The sequence below is a fragment of the Pseudogymnoascus verrucosus genome, assembly GCF_001662655.1.
Source record: "Pseudogymnoascus verrucosus strain UAMH 10579 unplaced genomic scaffold scaffold_2, whole genome shotgun sequence".
Taxonomy (NCBI): Eukaryota; Fungi; Ascomycota; class Leotiomycetes; order Thelebolales; family Thelebolaceae; genus Pseudogymnoascus; species Pseudogymnoascus verrucosus.
The window spans coordinates 539082-561805 of NW_017263653.1; the positions used below are offsets into that span (position 1 = coordinate 539082).

A 22724-nucleotide genomic window follows, 5' to 3' on the forward strand; every position below is an offset into this window, starting at 1 on the left:
ATAAGCCTTCGCATTCTACAAAATGACTACTTCATTGCTCATCATTCACCACGTACATCATGTCACAAATTATTCAATGAGCTGTTTTATGACTGCTGATGGTGCATACGAATCTCCCCACTCTAATGAAATTGTCTCTACAGTGTATCAAACCTGTCAGGCACAGGGCTCCACAGCTTTGTCTTGACAACTGATAATAATCACGCGCAGCCTCAGAGGGGTTGGAAACCTTTTTGTTTGTTGCCCTGTAATTCATCCGCCCTGGGATGCTCCGCCCATGTATTTTGGACTGGAATCGCGGCTGCGCTTAACAACCGACCACGCAAGATCAGATCTCGCGCCAATCCGGAAACATTTCATGTGCTTGTCGTAGTCAAGCCAACGGCGCAGATTATCAGTCACATGACCCAGACTTTATCATTTGCGTTCTTATTCTGATATATAAGTTCTCTATTCTTCGTTGGGCATTGATAGCGTTGTTCTATGGATGAGGCTGGCAGTGTTCCTGAGGTAGAAGGTGGTGTTGCCAGTGTCTCAATAATCGTTATCTGATATTCTACTGTTGTCGTATTAAATATTATCTCAAGCTTCCAGTTCACATTGTTTTCATCATAGAACAACGATAAACTGTACTTGTCTATATTGAGGCTACTGTTCGTACATATTGTCAATGGTCTAGTGATGTATTGAATGTATTATCGTGAATTGTGATTGGCTAATTTGACAACAATGGTCTATTGTGGGTCCTAGCGGCCAGGCTGAAGGTCGTAGCCTGGCCATCTGAGGAATTCCGATTTGACTGAACTTCAAAAAAGGGTTCCAAGACTCAACATCACCTTTTATTTTCTTCATACTTTCGAACTTTCTTTTTATTTGCAAGCTGGCAGTACGTAAGCAGACGCTTTACTCTTCCACTTCCTTCACATTTTCCCGTCATCAAGCAAGATTTCACATTTCTCTGCTCAAAGCCTGCCGATAAGACCTTCAGCCTCGGGTTCCAACCTCAAACTCCGAACATAAAGAATCTTCTTCTATGCAATAATTGTTCCGCAAATATGCCGCTCAACTCCACCGCAGAGGCGGATGTTGAGCCGAATCATCCTTCGCACGATAGACCCTCAGAGGGCGTTGCGAACATTGATGACGATGCCAAAAATACGACTGCCGAGGCAGATACCACTACCACCCCTCCACATGCGCCACCGCCGGACGCCGATGAAACCGCAAGCCCTGGCGATAACATGGATGCGATTTTGGGAGGCTTGACGGAAGGGATTCGCAATCAAGAAGACATACAGCGAGACATCACGGCCCGGGCGAACATCGCACTGGTGGCGCAAGAGGATGAGAGAGACGAGAAGAGGATTGAGAGGGCGACTACGAACAGGGATAGGTTGATGAATCAAAAACAGAAACAGCTGCGACGCCTGGACCTGGTCACCACAACGTCGACACAAAAGAAGGCCATTAGGGACGAGATCGCGGATATTGACGAGAAGGTGGCTGGTCTTAATAATGACATCGTTCAGTCCCAGGAGCGAATTCAACTGCGACATATGGAACAGGATGGTGCAGACAAGAACGATGGCGAGGTTTCTACCGCAAATAGGCGAATGCCAAATGAAAGCCAGCGCGACTTCCTCATCAGGACTGGAAAGATCACACCGTTTTCTAGGATGGAAGCTAGACCGACCGAAGGACCTACAGGAGAACTGACAAACATTTTGATGGAGGCTGAAGAGGCAGCCGAGCTTCCTGGGGTGACTGATGACCAGTCAGCCGAGCCGAGATCTCATCAATTTCTGAGGAAGCCTGGCTTTGAGGACATCAGCGAGGTCAGCAGCCCAACCGATGAGGATGCTGGACCTTCTCGCCCTCGCAAAAAGCGCCGTGTTGGAGATGGAAGTGCTATCACATCAGCTGAGGCATCGGAGGGAGAGTTTATTCCGGATTCTGCGAGACCTCGGAAATCTCCAGGCGCCGACTCGGCTTATACTCCGGATATAATAGATGGAGATTTCATTGTTGGCGACGAAGAAGAAGAGGAGGATGACGAAGGCATTGTTGATATTGGCCGAGCCGTGAAGAAGGCAGCAAAAGGAAAAGCCAAAGCCAAAGATGTGATAGAAAAAGTTGTCGACGATGGCAACGAGGTCGACTACCAGAAGCGATTAAAGAGCTGGGTGGCTAAGCGCAGTCGAGCTCGCCGCATGAAACTTGGAGAGGAGGCAGATGTTGACGACGGGGAAGAGGAGTGGTTCAAGCGCAGTCCTGATGCTCCTGACCACCACTTACCGAATGACTTGAGGCTCCCTGGAGATATTTATCCAGCTCTATATGATTACCAGAAGACTGGCGTGCAATGGCTTGGCGAACTGTATGCGTCCCAAGTCGGGGGTATTGTGGGAGATGAGATGGGTCTTGGAAAAACAATTCAAGTCGTCTCTTTCATAGCGGCACTCCATTTCAGCAAACAGCTCAACAAACCCGTTATCGTTGTGGCCCCTGCGACGGTTCTTCAACAGTGGGTGAACGAATTTCACAGATGGTGGCCTGCACTCCGGGTGTCCATATTACACACCTCTGGCAGTGGAATGATGAATGTTCGTCAAGAGAGCCGCGTTGAAGATGAGGAGGAGGATGTCACGCGCACTCGTGGGGGAAAGAAAGAGCCAAAAGCCAAAAAGGCAGCAAAGCGCATCGTGGACCGTGTTGTGAAGCAAGGTCATGTCCTTGTCACCACCTACGCCGGTCTCCAAACATACGGCGACCTTCTCGTCCCTGTGGAATGGGGCTACGCTGTGCTGGATGAAGGTCACAAGATTCGAAACCCGAACACGACTGTCACCATCTATTGCAAGGAGCTACAAACTCCAAACCGTATTATCCTCTCCGGCACGCCACTACAGAACAACTTGATTGAACTTTGGTCATTGTTCGATTTCATTTACCCGATGCGCCTGGGAACGTTGGTTAACTTCCGCAATCAATTTGAGATTCCAATCAAGCTTGGTGGCTATGCCAATGCAACCAATCTTCAAATTCTGACAGCTACGAAATGTGCGGAGACCTTGAAAGAAGCTATCGGACCGTACCTCATCCAAAGACTGAAGGCGGATGTTGCATCTGACCTTCCAAAGAAGACGGAGCAAGTATTGTTTTGCAAGCTCACAAAGCCACAAAGACAAGCTTACGAGGAGTTCTTGAAATCGGAAGAGATGGTATCAATTCTCAATCGCACGAGACAGTCGCTGTATGGAATCGATATTCTGCGCAAGGTTTGCAATCACCCAGATCTCTTGGAGCCGCAGTTACGGAACAGAGCTGGGTACAAGTGGGGGAACCCAAACAAATCCGGCAAGATGCAAGTCGTCAAGGCTTTGATTATGATGTGGAAAGCGAAAGGCGACAAGATACTTCTATTCAGCCAGGGTGTGCAGATGCTCAACATCATCGAAGAGTTTGTGAAGAGTCTTGGTGGGTTCACTTATTTGCGTATGGACGGTGGCACCCCTATTAAGGAACGCCAAACTATGGTCACAAATTTCAACGAGAATCCGGATATCAACATATTCCTGCTCACAACAAAGGTGGGAGGCCTTGGTGTGAACTTGACTGGGGCAAATCGTGTGATCATCTTTGATCCCGACTGGAATCCTTCCACCGATGTCCAAGCACGCGAGAGAGCTTGGCGTCTTGGACAAAAGAAAGAAGTTACCATTTATCGCCTGATGACTGCTGGAACGATCGAAGAAAAGATCTATCATCGTCAGATTTTCAAGCAGTTTCTAGCTGACAAGATCTTGAAAGACCCCAAACAACGCCAGACTTTTCATATGAAAGATCTTTATGACCTCTTCACTCTTGGATCTTCAGAGGACAGCACTACAGAGACGGGAGAGATATTTAAAGGGACGGAAGTGAAATTTAAGAGAGACGTGGAACCGGTTCTGGATTACGACGGCACGAGCAGAATGCCTTCTCAAGATATCCCACCAAGAAACGCAGTATCTCAAGCTGTCAACGGCGAGACTGCCAAGGACCTCATTGCGGGGAAAGTCACAGATCCCCTAGCTTCCACCGACGGCAAGGTCCTACCATCCAACCTCGAGCGTGACGAGGTGGGCAACTTCATCGGTATCGCCAAGATGGAAGACTTCCACGATGAAGACGAAGGCAAGACCTCGACAGAAGAATCTCGCATCATGGAAGGCATCTTTGCTCGCTCGGGTGTCCACTCTGTCCTCCAGCACGACAAGATCATAAACGGCAAGCGCGTCGTCCAAGCGGACCGCGGGATGATCGAACGCGAAGCCAAGCGCATCGCAGCTGAAGCCGCAGCAGAACTTCGCAGATCCGGAGAAGAAGCACGCAATGTCCCCATCGGCACAGTTACCTGGACTGGCCAGGTTGGCGAAGCTGGGCGACCTGCTCCTGCGAGACGTAGAGGTCCCGGTGCCTCGGGCGTGTTGCAGGGGTTGAATGAGAGACAAGGCCCTGGCTCTTCTCTCAGCAGCCCTGGAAGCTCGAGGAGTGGTACACCGACCAGTGGAACGCGTGGGCCGAGGGGCAAGGACTTCTTGAAGCTTATCAGGGATTACATCCGCATTCAGGGTGGAAGCGTCCCGTCCCAGATGCTCGTGGTGCATTTCGGGAATATGTGCAGGACGCCCCAACAGACGGCCGATTTTAAGGCGATGTTGGATGAGGTTGCGGAGATCAAGCGGCCGAATGGAGCGAATGCGCGGGGAAGATGGGAGTTGAGGGATGAATTTAAATGAATTGGAGTTTTGGGAGTTTGGTCACATGAAGGCATTGTTTATGCACATGACTTGCATTTGGAGGAAATACCCTGGGAGCATTGTTATGGGAGAATCAGGGGGGATCAGAGAGCGTTTGTTGCGCGATTTCTGGCGCTGGGATATGGGTCGTTAAGGGGTTGGGGACTCATGGCCTCACTTTACATAGGCCATAGAACTGGCATTGAGCCAAAATAATACAATGGCACTAGGTGCCTTGCTAATATTTCAGAGAAATGAAGACGTTAAACTCACATTTACAAAATCTTGAACTGTGATTGTTACAATATCCAAGTGTAATTTATTATACAGCTAATATCATAAATGGGCCTCTTTTTAATTCAAAAATCATAAATAGGCCTCTTTTTATATATAATATCATAAGTAGGCCTCTTTTTAATACAATATCAGGAATGGGCCTCTTTTTTTCTTATCGCGCACGTGCCTAATTATTCTGCCAGTTATATGACCAAGCATCAGCTGACTTTGACTTCCCTGCTCTAATTAAAGTTATAAATTTAATTTACATAGCAGACGACTAAGGGTATTATGATGCCCTAGCTATTCCTATGCTCCTAGACTCCTAGACTCCTAGACTCCTAATCCTCCATAAGCTTATCATTTCAATCTTCCTGGATATTTATATCTAGTCATATGCAGGCGCATGCGACGGACAAGCTGTATGTCCTTTGCTTAGATAGTTACATACTTAGTGTGAATAGTAGCTAGGTTAGTCACTAGATTGATTACTATAATATTTACTATACCTTAAATTCATAGTGTAGTATATCTTCCTCCCCTTCTTCTTAGTCTTTAACAGTCTTACATTTCAAGACAAATCTCACTAGCTGTAAGGCGGTCCTCACGTGATGACACGTGAGGTGCTACGCTGAAGGCAGCCCTACGGTAGAGCTGTCATTCAGGTATAGCCCGGTTATTAGGGTTCATAGTATAGGAAGATATATTAGGGGCTAGAGCCTCAGTAGAGGACTCTAGTCAATAGTCGCTGTATTCACGTAGACCTATTGTTACGCTATATAACCTCTCTTCCTACCTTCTGATCTGGTTCCCTAAACTCCCGCGTGACCCTAGGCCTACGCCTTTACATTAGCTTTAAGGTCTCAGTCTAGTATAATTGCCCGTTGTCTTTAAGAGCAGCTATAATAGATAGCTTAGCTTCTTTTATTAAAGGGAAAACATCACCTATTGCTAGAGTAGACATTGTACGAGTAAGGATATAGTAATATACAGCTAGGAATACTCAAATATAAAATGTAAATAGAGGCAGTTAGAGTTTTCACTCGCGTAATATGTTGTAGGCGGTGAGCGATAAGAAAAAAAGAGGCCCATTCCTGATATTGTATTAAAAAGAGGCCTACTTATGATATTATATATAAAAAGAGGCCTATTTATGATTTTTGAATTAAAAAGAGGCCCATTTATGATATTAGCTGTTTATTATAAGCCCTTATTGTGCACTTGAGGGAGCTAAATATATAGCCCAAAGGCTACGAGAGACTAAAAGCTATAGGGTACCGCAACAGAGATTCGATCCAGATAATAGCAAATAATAGGCCATAATTAAGGTACGCAGGTTCATTGCCTGGTTGATTATGGTTTTAAGACTCTGAGCTAGCTTTATTTTGAAGCTGTGGCGCTTGCTATCAAGATTGCTTTTGTTAACAGGCACCAGTAACTTATACAATGACGATCACGTAATCATTTCAAATCAAATATGTGCTCAACCTTAAATGTAAACAAATCTAATTTACCCGCAGATTTATTCTTGAGCTGCTCTGAATGGTAGCGACCATATTTTAATACGGAGACGGTGAGACGTTACGCGCAGTAGGGCCTTGGAAAGTGCGCAACAAAATGAAGTGAAGCTTGAGAGCTTAAACCCAATCCATGATCATCGCCTCCCTTAATCTCCCGTTGTGACGACGACGACGATCAACAAATTTGGTCTACTGCATAGGCGCGCAGTACAATACCTTCCACCTTCAAATTAATTTATTGCAAAAATTCCACGTTGGAGTTTATATATTACCAGCGCCTCTGAGCCTCCACATAAACAATCTGATAACATCGACGATCTCCTCCCGAATCAGGGTAAAACATTTATCGCACAAGCCACCAAAACGTCATATCCGCTCCCGCCAAGACCCATACCGAGGCTGCGCTCTTCTATGAATATATGAACGAAAGCCCGAAGCTGGTCTCGGACACACGAATAACTCTCGCGCCGGCGCAAGGCGCAAGATCTATTCCCTCTGCAACGAGTGCGCGACTCCTACGGCCCCTCGCCAAAACGCACCTTCATGTCCGAACAGAGCGATGATGCTGTGCCGCCCAGCTCTGTGCCCCTCCCGCCCTCCGCGGACAGTTCAGCGGATCCCAACGCCACAGCGCTCATAGCCACGCCTGCCAATGAGGCTGACGAACAACCGCCGCTCAGTGGATTCGAAGATGCACGGCGGATCGTGAGGCTGCTGCAGTGCGCGCAATGCTCCTTGCTACTTCGCGAACCTATGACACTGCCGTGTGGCAACTCGCTGTGCAAACAGTGTCTGCCGGAGATACATACGCGGCAGAACATAACGTATCCAGCGACCGCGGCGCGGATGCAGGGGATCGATTGCCCGTTTCCTGATTGCATGAGGAGCCATGCGCTGGGGGATTGTAGCATGGATGTTACGCTGTCGAAAGTTGTAGCACAGGCTAAGATCTCCATGGACGAGTTTCGACCCGTCATAGGCGAGGCACCGATACTGCTCGAGGAGAAGGATGAATGGGCAGCTGCTGGAATAGCGAGTCTCAGCGGCCGATCACCGAGGAGTAGAGCTTTGCCTGGTGGCCGGCTGATAGCAACATATAAGATGGTAGAGCTGGGCGAGCTCGCCCACGACGCAGAAGTCACATACAAACCCCTCTCCGGCGCTCTAGGAGACTCCAAAGACCTCGATGCAACGACCCTCGAAGCAGTCAAGGAAAAGATCCGCAGCGAGTTCGACTGCCAAATCTGCTACGCCATCTATCTAGACCCCCTCACCACGACCTGCGGCCACACATTCTGCCGCAAATGCCTGCAGCGCGTCCTAGACCACTCCTCGTACTGCCCAATCTGCCGCCGCCTTCTTGATCTCTCCCACACTATATCCCCCACCCAATATCCCTCCAACGCGCGCCTCGTCTCCCTCCTTACCGGCCTGTGGCCCGCCCTCCTCACGGCCCGCCGCACCCTTCTCGCAACAGAAGAATCCCCCACCCCCGCCGACCTCGACCTCCCCCTCTTCGTTTGCACTATCTCCTTCCCTACCATGCCTACCTTCCTCCACATCTTCGAACCCCGCTACCGCCTCATGATGCGCCGCGTCCTCGAATCAGACCGCCGCTTCGGCATGCTCTTACACAACCCTGAGCAGATCCCTCAGCCCGGTCTCGCTGCCACACCCCCTTTCTTCGAATACGGCACCCTCCTCCACATCGTCAGCGCACAGCTCCTCCCCGACGGCCGCAGTCTCATCGAAGCAGTCGGTATGTCGCTCTTCCGCGTCCTCCGCCATGGCGTCCGAGACGGCTATCTCGTCGGTAGCGTGGAGCGCGTTGAAGATCTCCCTCTGGCTGACGAAGAAGCTCTCGAGATCGCCGACACCGCTATTGCTGTAGATGCAGACGCAGATGCAGATGCAGATGCAGATGCAGACGCGGACGCGGACGTGGATGCGAACCCATTCGCCGCGCTCTCGACACAGGACCTCATGGCTCTCTGCACAGCATTTGTCCGCCGCATGCGCGCAGCCTCCGCGCCGTGGATGCACGCACGCACGCTGCGCGTGTACGGGGAATGTCCAACGAGTCCTGCGCAGTTCCCATGGTGGTTCGCGAGTGTGCTACCGCTACCAGAAGGGGACAAGTATGCACTATTACAGACGACGAGTGTGCGAGAGCGATTGAAGATTTGTGCGGCGTGGGTGGAACGGATTGAAAGGATGCCGGAGTGAGTATTTTCCCGTTTGTTATAGATTTTGGACGTTCAAGGGCTAATGAGTTGGGCAGGCCGAGTAGGAGTAGTAGCTGTGTGGTCATTTGACTCGCGGTTGTGGGGATTTTGACGGTGGTTTTGGGCGTCTGGGTTGCTCCAGAGGGGCTTGAAGCAAAGTGATGCTCTGCCTTTGATGTGACAACCCATTCACCCCTTGCTATTGCCGTCGAATTCCCACAGCTGTGCATCTTCGTGTAAATATTTGGCCCAGACTAGGCCAGTCACATACCGTCTGTTGTTGGTTATTGTGGGAAAGTGTGTTAAGACCTGTCATACGTGGCAGGGTTATTAAGTTCGTGTTTGTGTTTATAGCATTGGAGTTTATGTGTGCATACTGGCGTTGGGATGTATTATATTTCGTGGTGAGCAGGATGGCAAGAGTTTTCCGAGACTAGTAGCTACTGGAGCTGGGAGTCAAGGTGGAAATAGGGCGTTCAATTTCACATTTTATGGGACAGAGTTTTGTATAGGGGCTGTATACTGTGCCTGGCGGTGGCCAGATTGTATATATAATGTGGGCTGATAGATGGTTAAAGTTGAATACCCTTCATCTGCATGCGTTCACTATTGTTTTACTGTGGTTATGGTGAATATTCCGATCCATGCGATGTGATTGGTTTCTGGCTACAATAGTCACGGTGTATTTCAGCAAACAGCAAACGGATTGTGTTTATGATCGAATTAGTATCTGCCTATTGTAATATACAGTTGTGCATCATCGAAACGCCATATCCACCCGCCATCTGCGTCAAGGAATATCCCTCTGGTATAATTCGGCGCCGAAGACCATATATAGCCCTGAACTCCACTTCATACGTGCTGTTAAATGGTCATTTTAAGACCAGAAAATTCCCTATTAGAAGGTCTCGGCGATGTGTCGATGTGCTGTTCTAGTCATGAACACGTAAAACCGTAACACTATATATCGTGTTCGATGTCCACAAAGGGACCGTATATCTTACAACTAGCTTTCGTCTGGGTGATAGTAGCTAGGATTCGATCTTCATCTGTATCCGCGACCTCTCGCACCACCACGTCCACCGCCACCGCCCCGGCTGTAACCTCTCCCGCCGTCACGGTTATCGCCCCTGTCACTCCTTCCACCAACCATGTTATCGCTGTACAGCGGTTTCGGGGCTTCGTACTGATCCGTGTCCATGCGATCGTCCTCGAATCCGTATGAGCCATCCACAACTTCATTTCTGCCGCTGTCACGGTTGCGCTGATTGTAGCGATCAGAGTCCGCAGGGCGCGCGGGCCTGAGGTTGTTGCGGTCAGCGCGAGGGCCGACTGGGATGGCAGGGCCAGTAGGGGCTGAGGCAGGCGCGGCGGATTTAGGCGCAGGGACAACGTCGGGCTTGATGAAGAGGTTGAGGACACGTCCGTCGGCCTATATTGTCGTTTATTAGTGGAATTCCTAGCCAGGCAGAGCAATTGTACTCACAGTCTGGTTATGGAAAGTGTCAATGATGGCGTTGGCGCCCTCTCTGTTCTCAAAGACGATCTCGGCGATAACGTTCGGCCTGGTCGCTACAATGATGCATTTGAGGATTTTGCCTCCAATTGGTGTCATTGCGCTCTCGATGTCCGCTCCAGTCGTTCCAGGTGCGAAGTTCTGTGCTTGAACGGTGGTAGGACCAGCAATACCGCGGATGGACAAGCCAGGACCCGCCTTTGAAACCACATTGAACTGGGCGTTCAAGTTGGGTGACGACGCTGAGTTGCTGAGAAGGGTGCGAAACTGAGCATTGCGGCCGGGTTTCATGTTCTTGTTATAGAAGGACGATGGAGCAAGTGGGCTCGGGTTGTTGACGCCATGGAGATCGTGGGTCCAGTCTGAGTTGACATTGCCTGCCGGAACCTGTCTCTTGGGGAACTTCGCAGAGCCTATGGGTTTCGGTGTGATGGAGCGGGAGCGTTCCTAGATTAACAATCAGCACCTTTGCTATTCGGATTTTGCGGCGACTGCACAGAGTATGAAAGTATACCACTCACTTTGCTAATGCCGACTCTGCTGGCAAGGGATGGGCCGGTTCCTGGCTTACGGAAGGCTGCGGCGCCAGGGGCACTTTGGCGACGACCACGGTTGAAAATGTCATCTGCAAGTGCTTCATTCTTACGTCTTGTGCGATCTAGACGGAATATCATTAGATTGAGATCAACAGGGAAAATGGAGTGCCAACAAACCAGTCTGGATGATCTTATCGAAGTCCACGGCGACTTTGCGTCCTGCCATGGTTACCTGTGCTGTTAGTTTCACTTACCACTTCAAATAAACACTCTCTGACTACGTAAGTATGCCAAGACTGGATGCGACTTGGAGGGAAGTGTCAAGGTGTGGGTATGGAAGGTTTCGAGGAAGGCGCGTTGTGGTCAGCTACGAGGGAAGCGCGAAGCACTTTCCTCATAATTTTGATTAGGTAAGCGAGGCTGAGTGCTCCTTCCCTTGTTGGCCGTTCTCATATTATCAGTTGCGTCCCAGGGACGTGAGAACCTTCTCTTCCCATTATCGGCGACAGTTTTGGATATTTCTAGACTAGAAACTAGTTACTATTTGTTTCGGGGAGCCGTTGGTGAAATTATCATTCTATTATTTCCTGTCTGCCTTCGAGCTGGATTCTTATTGCACAGCTATCAGCCAGGCTTGGAAGCTGGAGTTACAGCTCGAAAACTGAAATTGAGGCTCGACATTGAAACCTAACATATCATTTCAGAGGTCTATCGCCTGAATTACACCATGAAAAAAGTATCCGGCGATATATCGCCTGGGACCAGGAAAATGAAGGAAGCTCCTGCAACAAGAGGCCCGCCGTCTCCTACAAGGCGCATCAATCGGAGCAAATCTGTATTCTCACTTGCGCAAGATTTCTTCAAGATGGCGCTCAACACATCTTCTGATGAACCAACGCCTAGTTCCCAGAACAACTATGCGAAGCCAGGATCCTGGAACATTTTTGGGTCGTTACGAGGGACATGGACCGGTGCCAGTCCTGGTGCCAACTCCCAGAGGCCAGTGGGGCACTACGCATCACAATCTCTGAAACCATCAAACAGCTGTAAGTAACCTACAAAATAAGAACTCAAATAAAGCTGACTTGTCAGACCATGAGGAGGGTGCACCATCTTCACTTCTAAGACATCGCAAAAGTCTCCAAAACCTTTTCGGAACAGTTGGGAAAAGAAGCTCAATGAAAGGACGCAGACCCGACCAAACAGTGCAGCCAAATGTATTGCGAAAAAGAAGCGGAGGCGCGAATACCTTGCAGATCCCCGACAATCTTGGTGTTCAATCTATTGAAGATGCGGATCGGGTTCGTCCTCCGCAAACCTATGCTGCTGGATCTCATGCAACAATTGGCCGCAGAAAGGTAACATTCAAGGATGAAATTGTAGAACCAGTGGCTCGCCCCGACTCCGGTGTTAGTGTTGACGCCATTTACGCCCCTTGGTGTGACTATCAAGGGAGCACATCGGGACCAAGATCTCCAGATCAGATGCCAAAGAAAGCGGCTCTTCTTCAACCGCACAAAGCGCCAATAGAACCAGTTTGCTTACCAAAGAAGCCCTCATCAGGCATATATTCTGGCGGCTATGCAGCTCCATTTCCTCCAACATGTTTTGGTAGGCGTGCAGCAACCCAAGATATGGTTCCCCGGAGTGAATCATGCCTTACAGGCCCTTACCCTGGAACGATATCTCAGAGCCTACGAAGGTAACTAATCCCTCTCTAGTATCTTAAAACTTTAAGCTGGATCTTGGTTTAACAGTGCCCAAAGGCTCAAAGAGAACTTGGATTTCGGTGGCCCAGATTATAATATACTTCTCGCAAGCCCCGGTATGCCGTCAAAAATTGATATCAATCCATCTTTTGCATCTCGCGCACAAGCCTTGGATCAGAAATATAGGAACCTATTGGTCCAATCTCGACTTCAACAAACCTTGAATACCGAACATGTCCCACAAAGCATTTTGGAATCAATCGATCAAAATGCCGCAAGAATGTCTAAGATCTTGAACATCTCTGAGGGTCGCTCCAGCCAAAGCAGACCCTCCTGTCACTTAAACGACACAGCGCCGCTAGGCTCTCTGCCTCAGGATAGTTCGATAAATGCCGGTTTTCTTGGGCATGAATGTGGAATGTTTACCCAGAATGATAAGGTTGACGTGAGTACTACCAAGTTTTTTGTAGCTATCCGGGAAATCGCCTCGGAAAGGGGTTGGAATTTGAGAAGAACATATGAAAGTATACTGTTTTAAAACTAACAATTTATAGAAAACCAATGCGTCTCTCGACAAAAACGTTGTCTTGGACACCATGCTGAAGAATAACAAGGCTACTCCCTCAAGAGAGAATACCATATGCGACGAGCGCCCCAATAAGTCCCCAGGAAACACACTTCGTGAGACGCTATCAGCCAGCCCCCTTCTGGTTCCGAAAAGGACGGAGACTTTGGCATCGAAAAAGAAGCGACGCGCAATGAGATCAACGACTAGGAAAAGCTCTATAGGCCCATTCCATATCGACTTCCCCAAAACCGAATTCGGCGAAGCGCGCCATGAGACGTACCAATCCAAGAGTGATGCTATTGGAAGTTTATTCCAGAACCCGGTAGAGTATTCAAATTACATTCTCTTCGACCGAGGTTTAAGCACGTTTTATCCACAGCCTAAAGGCTACGTTTTCAAATATCTTGATGAACAGTCCAACCCTAAACTAGAATGCATCTGGCTACCTATGCAATTTGGAAATTTTAAGGGAATGGGCCTTAGCCAAGAACTGAGTCTCAATTGCTGTGCTGGTAACCCTCGTTGTGGCAAACACCAATTATCAGACATTGGGGAATGCGAAGGAGAAGCGCCTGGTACTTCAACAACTCAGCCCGAAGAGCTCCAATTCATAACAAACACACCGTCCAATGACTCCCTACTAGATTTGTACTTGGGCACACCGGAGGGCAAACAACAGAGGACGGAAGCAGGCAAGCTGAAACAGCCAGAGGCAACACTAGCCACGACCCTTTCGATCCATTTGGAAAAACCACTGGGAGAACCTGCAAGCCCCCCTAAACTAGTTTATCCCTGGGGTGATATAGACGACGGAGAAATAACAGAGCCATTGGCTGCGGAATACAGTATTGGGAAGACGAAGACTTGGGCAGATCTCGGCGTTGAGTTCATTGACAAGTACGCTCCCAACAAAAATGCGGACCCCCAGAAACGAGCCGTGGACGCAGCACGGAATTTTCTCAAAGCACAAGGAAAACTTACTTCTGATTACGACTCAGGTACCAGGCCACAGAGGAAAACATGGTCACGGGGTAGAGATGGAAGTGAAGATATTTCGTTTTTGCACATTGAGGATCTTGCAAGATATGAAACTTTGCGAGCTGAGTATCGGAGGCATATGGCGATGTTCTCTGAAAGCTCTTCCGATACTAACAGTACCGATGCTCTAGCTGAGGCCAATTATACCGCCAAAACTCGTGAAGTATCCAGGGCATCATCTCGGGACAGCGGATACGCTGGGATAGATGCTACGTTAGCTGAACTTCACTTGAGTTCTTGGGAAATGTACACGAAAAGCGAGGCTGCTTCCGTAAGTTCACAGAGTAGCTCCTCGACGGCGGTAGAAGAGGTTGCAGCCTCGAAGGCTACAAGAAAGATAACTTTATCGCCGTCTCATTCGCCTGATCCATCAGTGAGAGAGGAACATGCTCAGTCATCTGATCTGCAATCAAATAGGGCCATGAGCGACAGTACGCCATCAAGAATCGTACGGACGTGCAGTTTAGAAAAGTTTGAGTTTGAGCTTGAGAACTCCTTCAATACACAAGTTGGAAATGGGAACATAACCGGCAATATTGATTTAGAGGGGTTTAAAACGCCACGAAGGGGTCCCCTCCAAGGAGTAAGCTCCAATTTCATACGGCAAGGACGGATGATTCAGCAACAACCTGCCAGTCAAGTAGAGGCTGCATATCATAGCCCAACTGATGAACCACCCCAGAAACGGAATCACGACAAAGAGGATGAAAAGGAGAATGAGGAAAGAAATTGGAGAGACATGATGCTCTATGGATAGGCCTGCATCAACTTTCATTTCAGGGGAATAACCGAAAGTGACCACACGCGGACTATTGTTATTTCACTAACAATTGGACTGTATTCATTGTGTACAACTTTCGTGGGTCAATTAGCATTTGTTTAGGATGGCGTTTCCATAAAGCCGGCGAAATTCTGCACGACTGAGCACTATGGAGAGTGACCGGGGGCAGCTGTATTTTATCATAGCCATTCATTTGTATTCGTAGTATGGCCAGTGTCCAAGAGGCAGTTTCGGTTTTCACTATGCAACTGCAGTCTTCTCAATCGTATTAAGTTTCATTATTCGCTGCGACTTCCACAGGCTTACTGTACATATGATACAGGTAATATTTATACAAGCCATATCTGACCCGAACTTGACCAAAAGGCCAAGTTCCGAAAGGGTGGAGTTGGTCCCTCTCTAGTTATACAAGAATTGATCCACAACAGGAATCATCAACCCGTCGTTCATTTCGGCTGATTCTCCGTTCCAGTTGTTTCTGTAGTCTGCTCAGCTACATTCTCTGCAGCCTGCTCAGCTACTTTCTCCGTTGCCGGTATCTCCGGTCTCTCCTTATTCCAAGTCCTAAAGCTTGAGGCTTTAAATCTGTTCCAAGTATCTGGCTCGTACTTGGCTTTAAATTTCGTCACAAGGGCCGTAAGCTTTGAGCGCTCCCTAGTAAGAGTTCTATAGTCCTCTCGTGGAACCATGCCAGCGTCCATCAGCTTATCATAAGCGCTGATCATTCTCTGGGCTAGCTTTAGAGCGTCCTGTTGGTAAGAGGCGTCTGTACTTAAGCTGTCTTTGCGGCTTTGTGACCAAGATCTCGCTTTGTTTGTGGTCCCATAAGTCAAGGTGGCCTTTATATTGAGGATAGATGGTGATACCCTGTCGAGAGCTGCAACAATCCTTTTGCCCTTCTCGAATTTGGCTAACCTAATATCATCAGGCCTTCCGCCCTCCAGAGACCGAACAGGCTGCGCCTTCGCATCCAAGGACGGAATCAATTCCCCGAGGTCTGCCTCCATCAGGGCTTGCTTCATCTGCTGGATAGATCCAGGGGAAAGCTGGCGAGTTTTGCTCTCCAGAAAGCGGTTCGGGTCCGTGTCGGACTCAATCGCACAATCAAGGTAGATGTGGAGAGTAGGGAGGTCAATAGTATCCATGGTTTCCTGCATCAAGTCGACGACCTTGGTCGCATTCCTGAAGGAATTTGGGTTGTGCTTGTCGCGCGCACATGCTGCAATTGCGAGGCGGAAAGTCTTCTTTTCGAGCATATGCTGGGGCATCTTTTCGAGCACAGCAGCTGCCTCATCGCTGAGACGTGCCTGCCGTAGAATGCGAAGATAGTCGTGGTAGTTCGCACTATCTGGTTCAACGTTATAATGCATAGTGAATATCTCCCAGTACAATGTAGCTTGCTTTCCCAGATTAGCCTTCTGTAAGGCCACCATGATTAGAGATAGTGTATTTCGCCCGGGTCGTGGGAAGGAGCTTAGTCCTCTGCCGTATGTGTCTTTGCGAGTCGCTGGAACTATCCGTTTAAATTGGCCGTGTGAGGCGAGAGAAGGGCCAGTATCAACCTTGGCCTGGTCTAGCTTTACATTTTCCCACTCTTCCAGTGATTCGCTCTCTTGTGGCTTTTCGATTACCTCGACTCGACTTCCATGCGGTATAACAAGTTGTGGGATCTTCATGGTCTGCCTGAGGAGGGCAAATACATCATCCCTATCCCTGTCACCTCCCATCAGCAAGATCCTGCCCAAACTGCAGACAAGTTCTTCATCGATCCAAAGATCACCATGTCTCCAGCGGCTCGCTATGTCATCCCACATTCGTCGTGCGTCCATCACAGATTTGTCCCGGAGTGGCCTCAGCTCTTCTGCGCTGATTTCAGTCGTGAGTCTTTTGATTGTGTTATCACGGATCGCGTTGAATATGATGGTAAATGTGAGGTTATTTGGAGCCCGTATGCCTTTATCTCGCAACTTGGCAGCTATTCCAAACAGAGCATCCATATCTCCAGCCTGTGCGCATACTTTTAGCACGGAGTTGGTGTGGATGATGTTGGGCTGAACAGGCGCATTCTCGGCATCCATGGAATGGTATATCGACAATGCGTGAGCAACAGCAGATGGATGTTGATGCGCCTGCTGTGCCAAGCCTCTGAATATGAGAGTATATGTGTATGCATCAGGCGTCTGGCCTCGTTTCTTCATCTCGTTGTATGACTTAACGGCGCTGTTTATCTTTCCCTTCTTGCATTGCCAATCGATAAGATGGTTCCAGCCAACTGTACAATCGATCGCAGCGCTTGATCTCCGAACTAAATCTTCGGCCTCTTCGAATCTATCTTTCTTAAGCTTCGCAAGTGTATCGTCCGCCAATTTCAGAGGATCTCGGTATTTCAGGTCGTACCGCCGCCTCTCGGGCGCAGCGACGGCGTTATCATCGCTGCCAATGCGATTCCTCCCAGAGGTTTCCCTTTTCGAAAACGACGTTGGTTGTGATGGCTCCGAGTCCCTGCTTATCCTGAACCTCTGTTGCGGTTCTCGATTTCTCCTTCCGGACCTCTCATCTTCGATTGCGGACTCGGCCTGGCTGCCAAACGTCCGATGTGACAGAGAAGTAGAACTCCTCACAACTGGCGCACATATCCGAGACGATGCATATCGAGAATTTGCTGCGACATTTGTCACGTACCGCTTTACATATGGCCGGTAGTGCAACATGGCCGAATCGTTGGAGCTTTCGCAAAGTTCGTGAACGGTTCACTTAACTTTTTGGTATCTCAAAGTTTTCACGTGATGTGGCGATGGTAAATTTCTCGGGCCGGAATAATTATTTCGGCGCAATACAGGGGTAACGCGAAACGCGGACTCTACGCGTGTACCTGGGGGTCCTTTACGCGTGATTGATAGCCAGGGCCTTTCAACGCGCGAATTCACCCACCAAGCAACCACATTCTCAAAACATTATCTCCATTGTGTGAACGGGCAGAATTGAACAACCACACCGCTATGCTATTTTAGATTTGTATTTCTGGGTTCAACGCTTCATCATGTCGAAATCTGCTCGCTCGTCAAAATTGGCAGAGCTTCGTGCTCTTCGTGAGTCGGGAAAGAAGCGCCTCGACACTTACGAAGTGCACCAAGAGGAGGACCTATACGAAGAAGTGGATGAAGATGGATACAAAAAGGTTATCCGTGACCGCCTAAACCAGGATGACTTTGTCATCGACGATAATGGAGAGGGTTATGCCGATGACGGCCGGGAAGACTGGGACAGGCGGCAAGGATACGACAGCGAGAGTGAGGAGGATGCCCGTCCCAAAGCGAAGAATGGGAAAGCAGCAAAAAGGAAACGGGAAGAAGATAAGACGAAAAGGGAGAATATGGACAGGGGAATCAATAATTACTTCACAAAGGGGCCGGTAGTGGCGCAACCGAAAGCGAAGGTAACTTTGACGCCCCTTTTATTCACGACTGGCTTCGATGCTAATAGTTGAATAGCCTGTGAAAACACAAGCAGACGACGACTTCTTGGGAGACCTCCTTGCCGAGGTAGACACAAACGTTCTTCCCCGAGCTTCGCATCACCCACCGAAGCAACTGACTCGACGGACGAGGGCCCTTTCTCCGCCTATCCAAAGTGCCAAAAGCTTGTCAGCTAAGAGGATGAGACTGGGGGGCGCAAACGACGCCCCGCTTGCGCATGATGACGATGACGGCAACTTCATTGGCGGGATGGACGACGACGACGTACCTATGAGCGACCCGGCACCCTCGTCACCCGTTCAGAAAGCTGTGGAGCGGAAAGCACAAGTAGCTATCAAAGCGGAGGAGGAGGATGACTACGATGCGATGGAGGTAGCTCAAGCCGACGGAATTGCTGCTGCCAGTGTCAACATGTCCGGTTCAAGGCCTGTGCCGAAGCTTTTGAAACCCGACCCATACCCAACCCCAGGAAGCTCTTCGCCCACAAGGCCGCCTCCTGAAGAAGTAGATGCGTCAGCCTGGAATAATGTCACTTCGCGCTTAAATGTCATCTCTAGCAGCCCTCCGACAGACACCAGGACTTACGGGAAGATGGACTACAAAGATGCAATTGAGGGAGACGGAAGTTTGAACATGTTCTGGACAGACTATACCGAAGTGCATGGCAGCCTCTGCCTTTTCGGAAAAGTCAAAAACAAGAAGACTGGCGAGTATGTCAGCTGCTTTCTCAAAGTTGACAATATTCTACGGAAGGTATTCTTTCTGCCGCGAGACAACCTGTATAAGCATGGCAGGGAAACCTCCGAGGAAGTGAGCATGGAGGACGTCTACAAAGAGGTTGACTCTATTATGACACGGATGAAGGTTGGTATGCACAAGATCAAGCCTTGCTCAAGGAAGTACGCCTTCGAACTCGAAGATGTACCGAAAGAGGGCGAATATCTCAAACTGCTTTATCCTTACAATAAGCCTGCCCTGCCAATCGACCTGACTGGCGATACCTTCTCACATACTTTCGGGACCAACACTTCGATATTCGAACAGTTCGTATTGTGGAAGAATGTTATGGGTCCATGTTGGTTGAAGATTGAAGACGCCGACTTCACCTTCCTCAACAATGCCTCTCACTGCAAGCTTGAAGTCCAAGTGACCACACCTAATCTTATCACCCCTCTGACGGAGTCGGACAGCATGGAGCCTCCTCCATTGACCCTTATGAGTCTTGCCATGAGAACAACCTTGAATGCCAAGGACAACAAGCAAGAGATTTTAGCCATCAGCGCGCGTATTTACGAAAACATCTCTCTTAACGACACAACGCCAGCGGAGCAGATCCCCTCCCGAACCATCACAATAATTCGACCTGTTGGCTCTTCTTTCCCTCTGGGATTCGAAGATCTCATCAAGAAGAAGAGCCGGGGCCTGGTCAAACTGTGCAGACAAGAACCGGAGATTCTCAGTTTCTTCTTGGCACAGCTTGATAGGGTCGACCCTGATGTCATTCTTGGCCACCAGCTCGAAGGTGTCGACTACAGCATTCTGCTCAGTCGCCTTCAGACTAGAAAGACGCCCGGATGGTCTAGGATCGGAAGATTTAAGCGCAGCGACTGGCCAGGCTCTATGGGCAAGATTGGAGGAAACTTCTTCGCTGAACGCTCGTTGATTTCTGGACGTTTGCTTTGCGATCTTGCTAACGATGCTGGTAAATCGACAATGACAAAGTGTCAGTCCTGGAGTCTCACTGAAATGTGCAACCTCTACCTTAGTAGTGGCAACAACGTCCGCAGAGAGGTCGATAACGAAGTGGCGTTGAAGACATGGGCCTGCACCAGGGATGGTTTGGTAGACTATATCGGCCACTGCGAGGCAGACACATATTTCATTGCCGCATTGGCTCTGAAAGTGCAGATGCTGCCACTCACAAAGGTCCTCACAAATTTGGCTGGAAACTCTTGGGCAAGGACACTTACGGGTACCCGTGCGGAGAGAAACGAGTACATTTTACTACACGAATTCCACCGCAATAAGTACATTGTTCCTGACAAGGCTCCATTCAAGGGTAGACCCAAGACAGAGCAACAAGACCAGGACGAGGAGGGCGGAGACGCGAAAAAGAAGGACAAATATAAGGGTGGTTTAGTCTTTGAGCCCGAAAAGGGGCTTTACGACAAATTTGTGCTGGTCATGGATTTCAACTCCCTCTATCCTAGTATCATTCAAGAGTACAACATCTGCTTCACAACAGTCGACCGAACAACAATTTCAGATGATGAAGATAAGGTGCCAGAAGTCCCTGTCGACCAGGACCAAGGTATCCTTCCAAAGCTGATCGCAACTCTTGTTGGTCGCCGTCGCCAAGTCAAGAGCCTGATGAAGGACAAGTCCGCAACCTCGGAGCAGCTGGCGACGTGGGATATCAAGCAGTTGGCTCTGAAGCTCACAGCTAATTCTATGTACGGTTGTCTTGGATACACCAAGTCGCGCTTCTATGCCCGCCCTCTAGCTGTTTTGACGACCTACAAGGGTCGTGAGATTCTCCGCAGCACCAAAGAGTTGGCAGAGAGCAAGTCGTTACAGGTCATCTACGGAGATACAGATTCGGTCATGATCAATGCAAACGTGGACAATGTCGCCGACGCCCTCAAGGTCGGCCACGAGTTCAAGCGCGCTGTCAATGACAGGTACAAGCTCCTTGAGATCGACATTGATAACGTATTCCGCCGCATTCTCCTCCAAGCCAAGAAGAAGTATGCAGCAATCAACCTTCTCGAGGTCGACGGCAAGTTTGTCGAGAAGATGGAAGTCAAGGGTCTCGACATGAAGCGCAGAGAATACTGCGCCCTCTCCAAAGAAGTCTCCTCCAAACTCCTGAACGAGATTCTCTCCGGCGAAGAGACGGAGATCGTCATAACACGCATCCACGACTACCTCCGCGAGATCTCAGGCAAAATGAGGGAAGACCTCATCCCCCTGCAGAAATACACCATCTACACCAAGCTCGGAAAGGACCCCAAGGACTACCCCAACGCCGACTCCATGCCCCAAGTCCAAGTCGCTCTCCGCGAGCTCGCCCGCGGCAAGACCATCCGCAAAGACGACGTCATCGCCTACATCGTCACCGGCGACGGCAAATCCGCCAACGAACCCGCAGCGAAACGCTCCTACACCCCCGCAGACGTCATGAAAGCCGACTCAGACCTTAAGGCGGACGCAGAGTGGTACCTTTACAAGCAGATCTTCCCCCCCGTCGAGCGTCTCTGCGCGAACATCGTAGGCACGGATTCCATGCGCCTAGCCGACTGTCTGGGCCTCGACGTGCGTAAATACAGCATCAACAATAACGTTTCCAGCGGCGGCACCGAGACAGAAATCCACCCGCTTGAATCCCAGATCGAAGACGAAGTCCGCTTCAAAGACGCAGCGCGACTGCAACTCAGCTGCCGAGTATGCAAAGGCACCTTCGACTTCGAGGGACTCCTTGGCAGCCTGGACAGCGTGTCGCCGAACGGGATTACGTGTCGTTGCGGGGCGACGCTGCGGAATCTGGCGGTGCTGGCGCAGCTGGAGCATCGGATTCGGCTGGAGACGGCGAGGTATTATGAGGGCTGGTTGGTGTGTGATGATCAGGCTTGTGGTGCGAGGACGAGGCAGATGAGTGTTTATGGGCATAGGTGTTTGGGGCCGAGGGGGCTGGGACAGGGGTGTTTGGGGAGGATGGGGTATGAGTATTCGGAGAAGGCGATGTATAATCAGTTGCTTTATTTTTCGAGCTTGTTTGATGTGGAGAAGGCGAAGGAGAAGTGTGGGGGGACTGATAGGGGTGAGTTATTCTGGTTTTGGAGTGGCGCGACTTTGTGGACTTTACTAACTGGCTTTGATAGATCAAGTACTGGCGCTGGGAGAACATAACAGGGCGAGGTTTGATACGCTGAAGGGCGTGGTGGAGAGGTATCTGGATAAGTGTGGGAGACAGTGGGTTGCGATGGATAGCTTGTTTGGGAAGCTGGGGTGTTGACCGTGAGAGTTATAATGAGGGTGGGGTTTTATGATTGAAACATGCATTTTGTATTTCCTGGGCGTTGGAGGAGCGATGGGATGTGGGTTTTTAATGCCCTGTCTGGATAGGCAAATATGAGTATGATGTTTTACAGATTTGTACGGGGGTTACCATTGAGAGTGTGTGTCTCGTAGATAGGTGGTGCGAGAGAGGCGTTGGTATTTGTTGTGAGCTGGCAATATTATCTTACCATCGCTCTATTTATCATTCTATATCCTTTTAACTATGATTGCCAATACTT

At 49.4% G+C, this 22724-nt stretch overlaps 6 protein-coding genes across 6 annotated transcripts; 4 read left to right on the forward strand and 2 right to left on the reverse strand.

The window, feature by feature from the left end:
- The first annotated feature begins 820 nt into the window (after positions 1-820).
- On the forward strand, positions 821-5054 carry VE01_00832 (uncharacterized protein). Its single transcript, XM_018270360.2, has one exon. The coding sequence runs from the start codon at positions 1056-1058 to the stop codon at positions 4779-4781; it is 3726 nt and encodes a 1241-aa protein (XP_018134880.1). The 5' UTR covers positions 821-1055; the 3' UTR covers positions 4782-5054.
- A 1600-nt stretch (positions 5055-6654) lies between these two features.
- Positions 6655-9509, forward strand: VE01_00833 (uncharacterized protein). The gene is made up of 2 exons (XM_018270361.2): positions 6655-8799; positions 8859-9509. Exons 1-2 carry the CDS (start codon positions 7121-7123, stop codon positions 8890-8892), a joined length of 1713 nt encoding a protein of 570 aa, XP_018134881.2. The 5' UTR covers positions 6655-7120; the 3' UTR covers positions 8893-9509.
- Positions 9510-9519: 10 nt separating this feature from the next.
- VE01_00834 (uncharacterized protein) lies at positions 9520-11203 on the reverse strand. The gene is made up of 4 exons (XM_018270362.2): positions 11032-11203; positions 10840-10976; positions 10289-10765; positions 9520-10234 (listed from the first exon to the last, which is right to left on the reverse strand). The coding sequence occupies exons 1-4, from the start codon at positions 11078-11080 to the stop codon at positions 9848-9850; spliced, it is 1050 nt and encodes a 349-aa protein (XP_018134882.1). The 5' UTR covers positions 11081-11203; the 3' UTR covers positions 9520-9847.
- A 157-nt stretch (positions 11204-11360) lies between these two features.
- VE01_00835 (uncharacterized protein) lies at positions 11361-14926 on the forward strand (the record flags this gene model as incomplete). Its single annotated transcript, XM_018270363.2, has 4 exons — positions 11361-11900; positions 11947-12556; positions 12621-13008; positions 13118-14926. Exons 1-4 carry the CDS (start codon positions 11582-11584, stop codon positions 14924-14926), a joined length of 3126 nt encoding a protein of 1041 aa, XP_018134883.2. The 5' UTR covers positions 11361-11581.
- On the reverse strand, positions 12015-17702 carry VE01_00836 (uncharacterized protein). The gene has a single exon (XM_018270364.2). It carries the CDS (start codon positions 17659-17661, stop codon positions 15397-15399), a length of 2265 nt encoding a protein of 754 aa, XP_018134884.1. The 5' UTR covers positions 17662-17702; the 3' UTR covers positions 12015-15396.
- Positions 17703-17786: 84 nt separating this feature from the next.
- Positions 17787-22680, forward strand: POL1 (DNA-directed DNA polymerase alpha catalytic subunit pol1). The gene is made up of 3 exons (XM_018270365.2): positions 17787-18386; positions 18442-22246; positions 22308-22680. The coding sequence occupies exons 1-3, from the start codon at positions 17991-17993 to the stop codon at positions 22439-22441; spliced, it is 4335 nt and encodes a 1444-aa protein (XP_018134885.1). The 5' UTR covers positions 17787-17990; the 3' UTR covers positions 22442-22680.
- Positions 22681-22724: the final 44 nt, after the last annotated feature.

Bases quoted from the DNA above. Each gene is read 5' to 3' on its own strand.
- VE01_00832 (XM_018270360.2), top strand. From the start codon at position 1,056: ATGCCGCTCAACTCCACCGCAGAGGCGGATGTTGAGCCGAATCATCCT.
- VE01_00833 (XM_018270361.2), top strand. From the start codon at position 7,121: ATGTCCGAACAGAGCGATGATGCTGTGCCGCCCAGCTCTGTGCCCCTC. The intron at 8,800-8,858 runs GTGAGTATTTTC...TGAGTTGGGCAG, and splicing joins CGGATTGAAAGGATGCCGGA to GCCGAGTAGGAGTAGTAGCT.
- VE01_00834 (XM_018270362.2), bottom strand. From the start codon at position 11,080: ATGGCAGGACGCAAAGTCGCCGTGGACTTCGATAAGATCATCCAGACT. The intron at 10,766-10,839 runs GTGAGTGGTATA...TTGTTAATCTAG, and splicing joins GCAGAGTCGGCATTAGCAAA to GAACGCTCCCGCTCCATCAC. The intron at 10,235-10,288 runs GTGAGTACAATT...ACGACAATATAG, and splicing joins ACACTTTCCATAACCAGACT to GCCGACGGACGTGTCCTCAA.
- VE01_00836 (XM_018270364.2), bottom strand. From the start codon at position 17,661: ATGTTGCACTACCGGCCATATGTAAAGCGGTACGTGACAAATGTCGCA.
- POL1 (XM_018270365.2), top strand. From the start codon at position 17,991: ATGTCGAAATCTGCTCGCTCGTCAAAATTGGCAGAGCTTCGTGCTCTT. The intron at 18,387-18,441 runs GTAACTTTGACG...ATAGTTGAATAG, and splicing joins TGGCGCAACCGAAAGCGAAG to CCTGTGAAAACACAAGCAGA. The intron at 22,247-22,307 runs GTGAGTTATTCT...TGGCTTTGATAG, and splicing joins GTGTGGGGGGACTGATAGGG to ATCAAGTACTGGCGCTGGGA.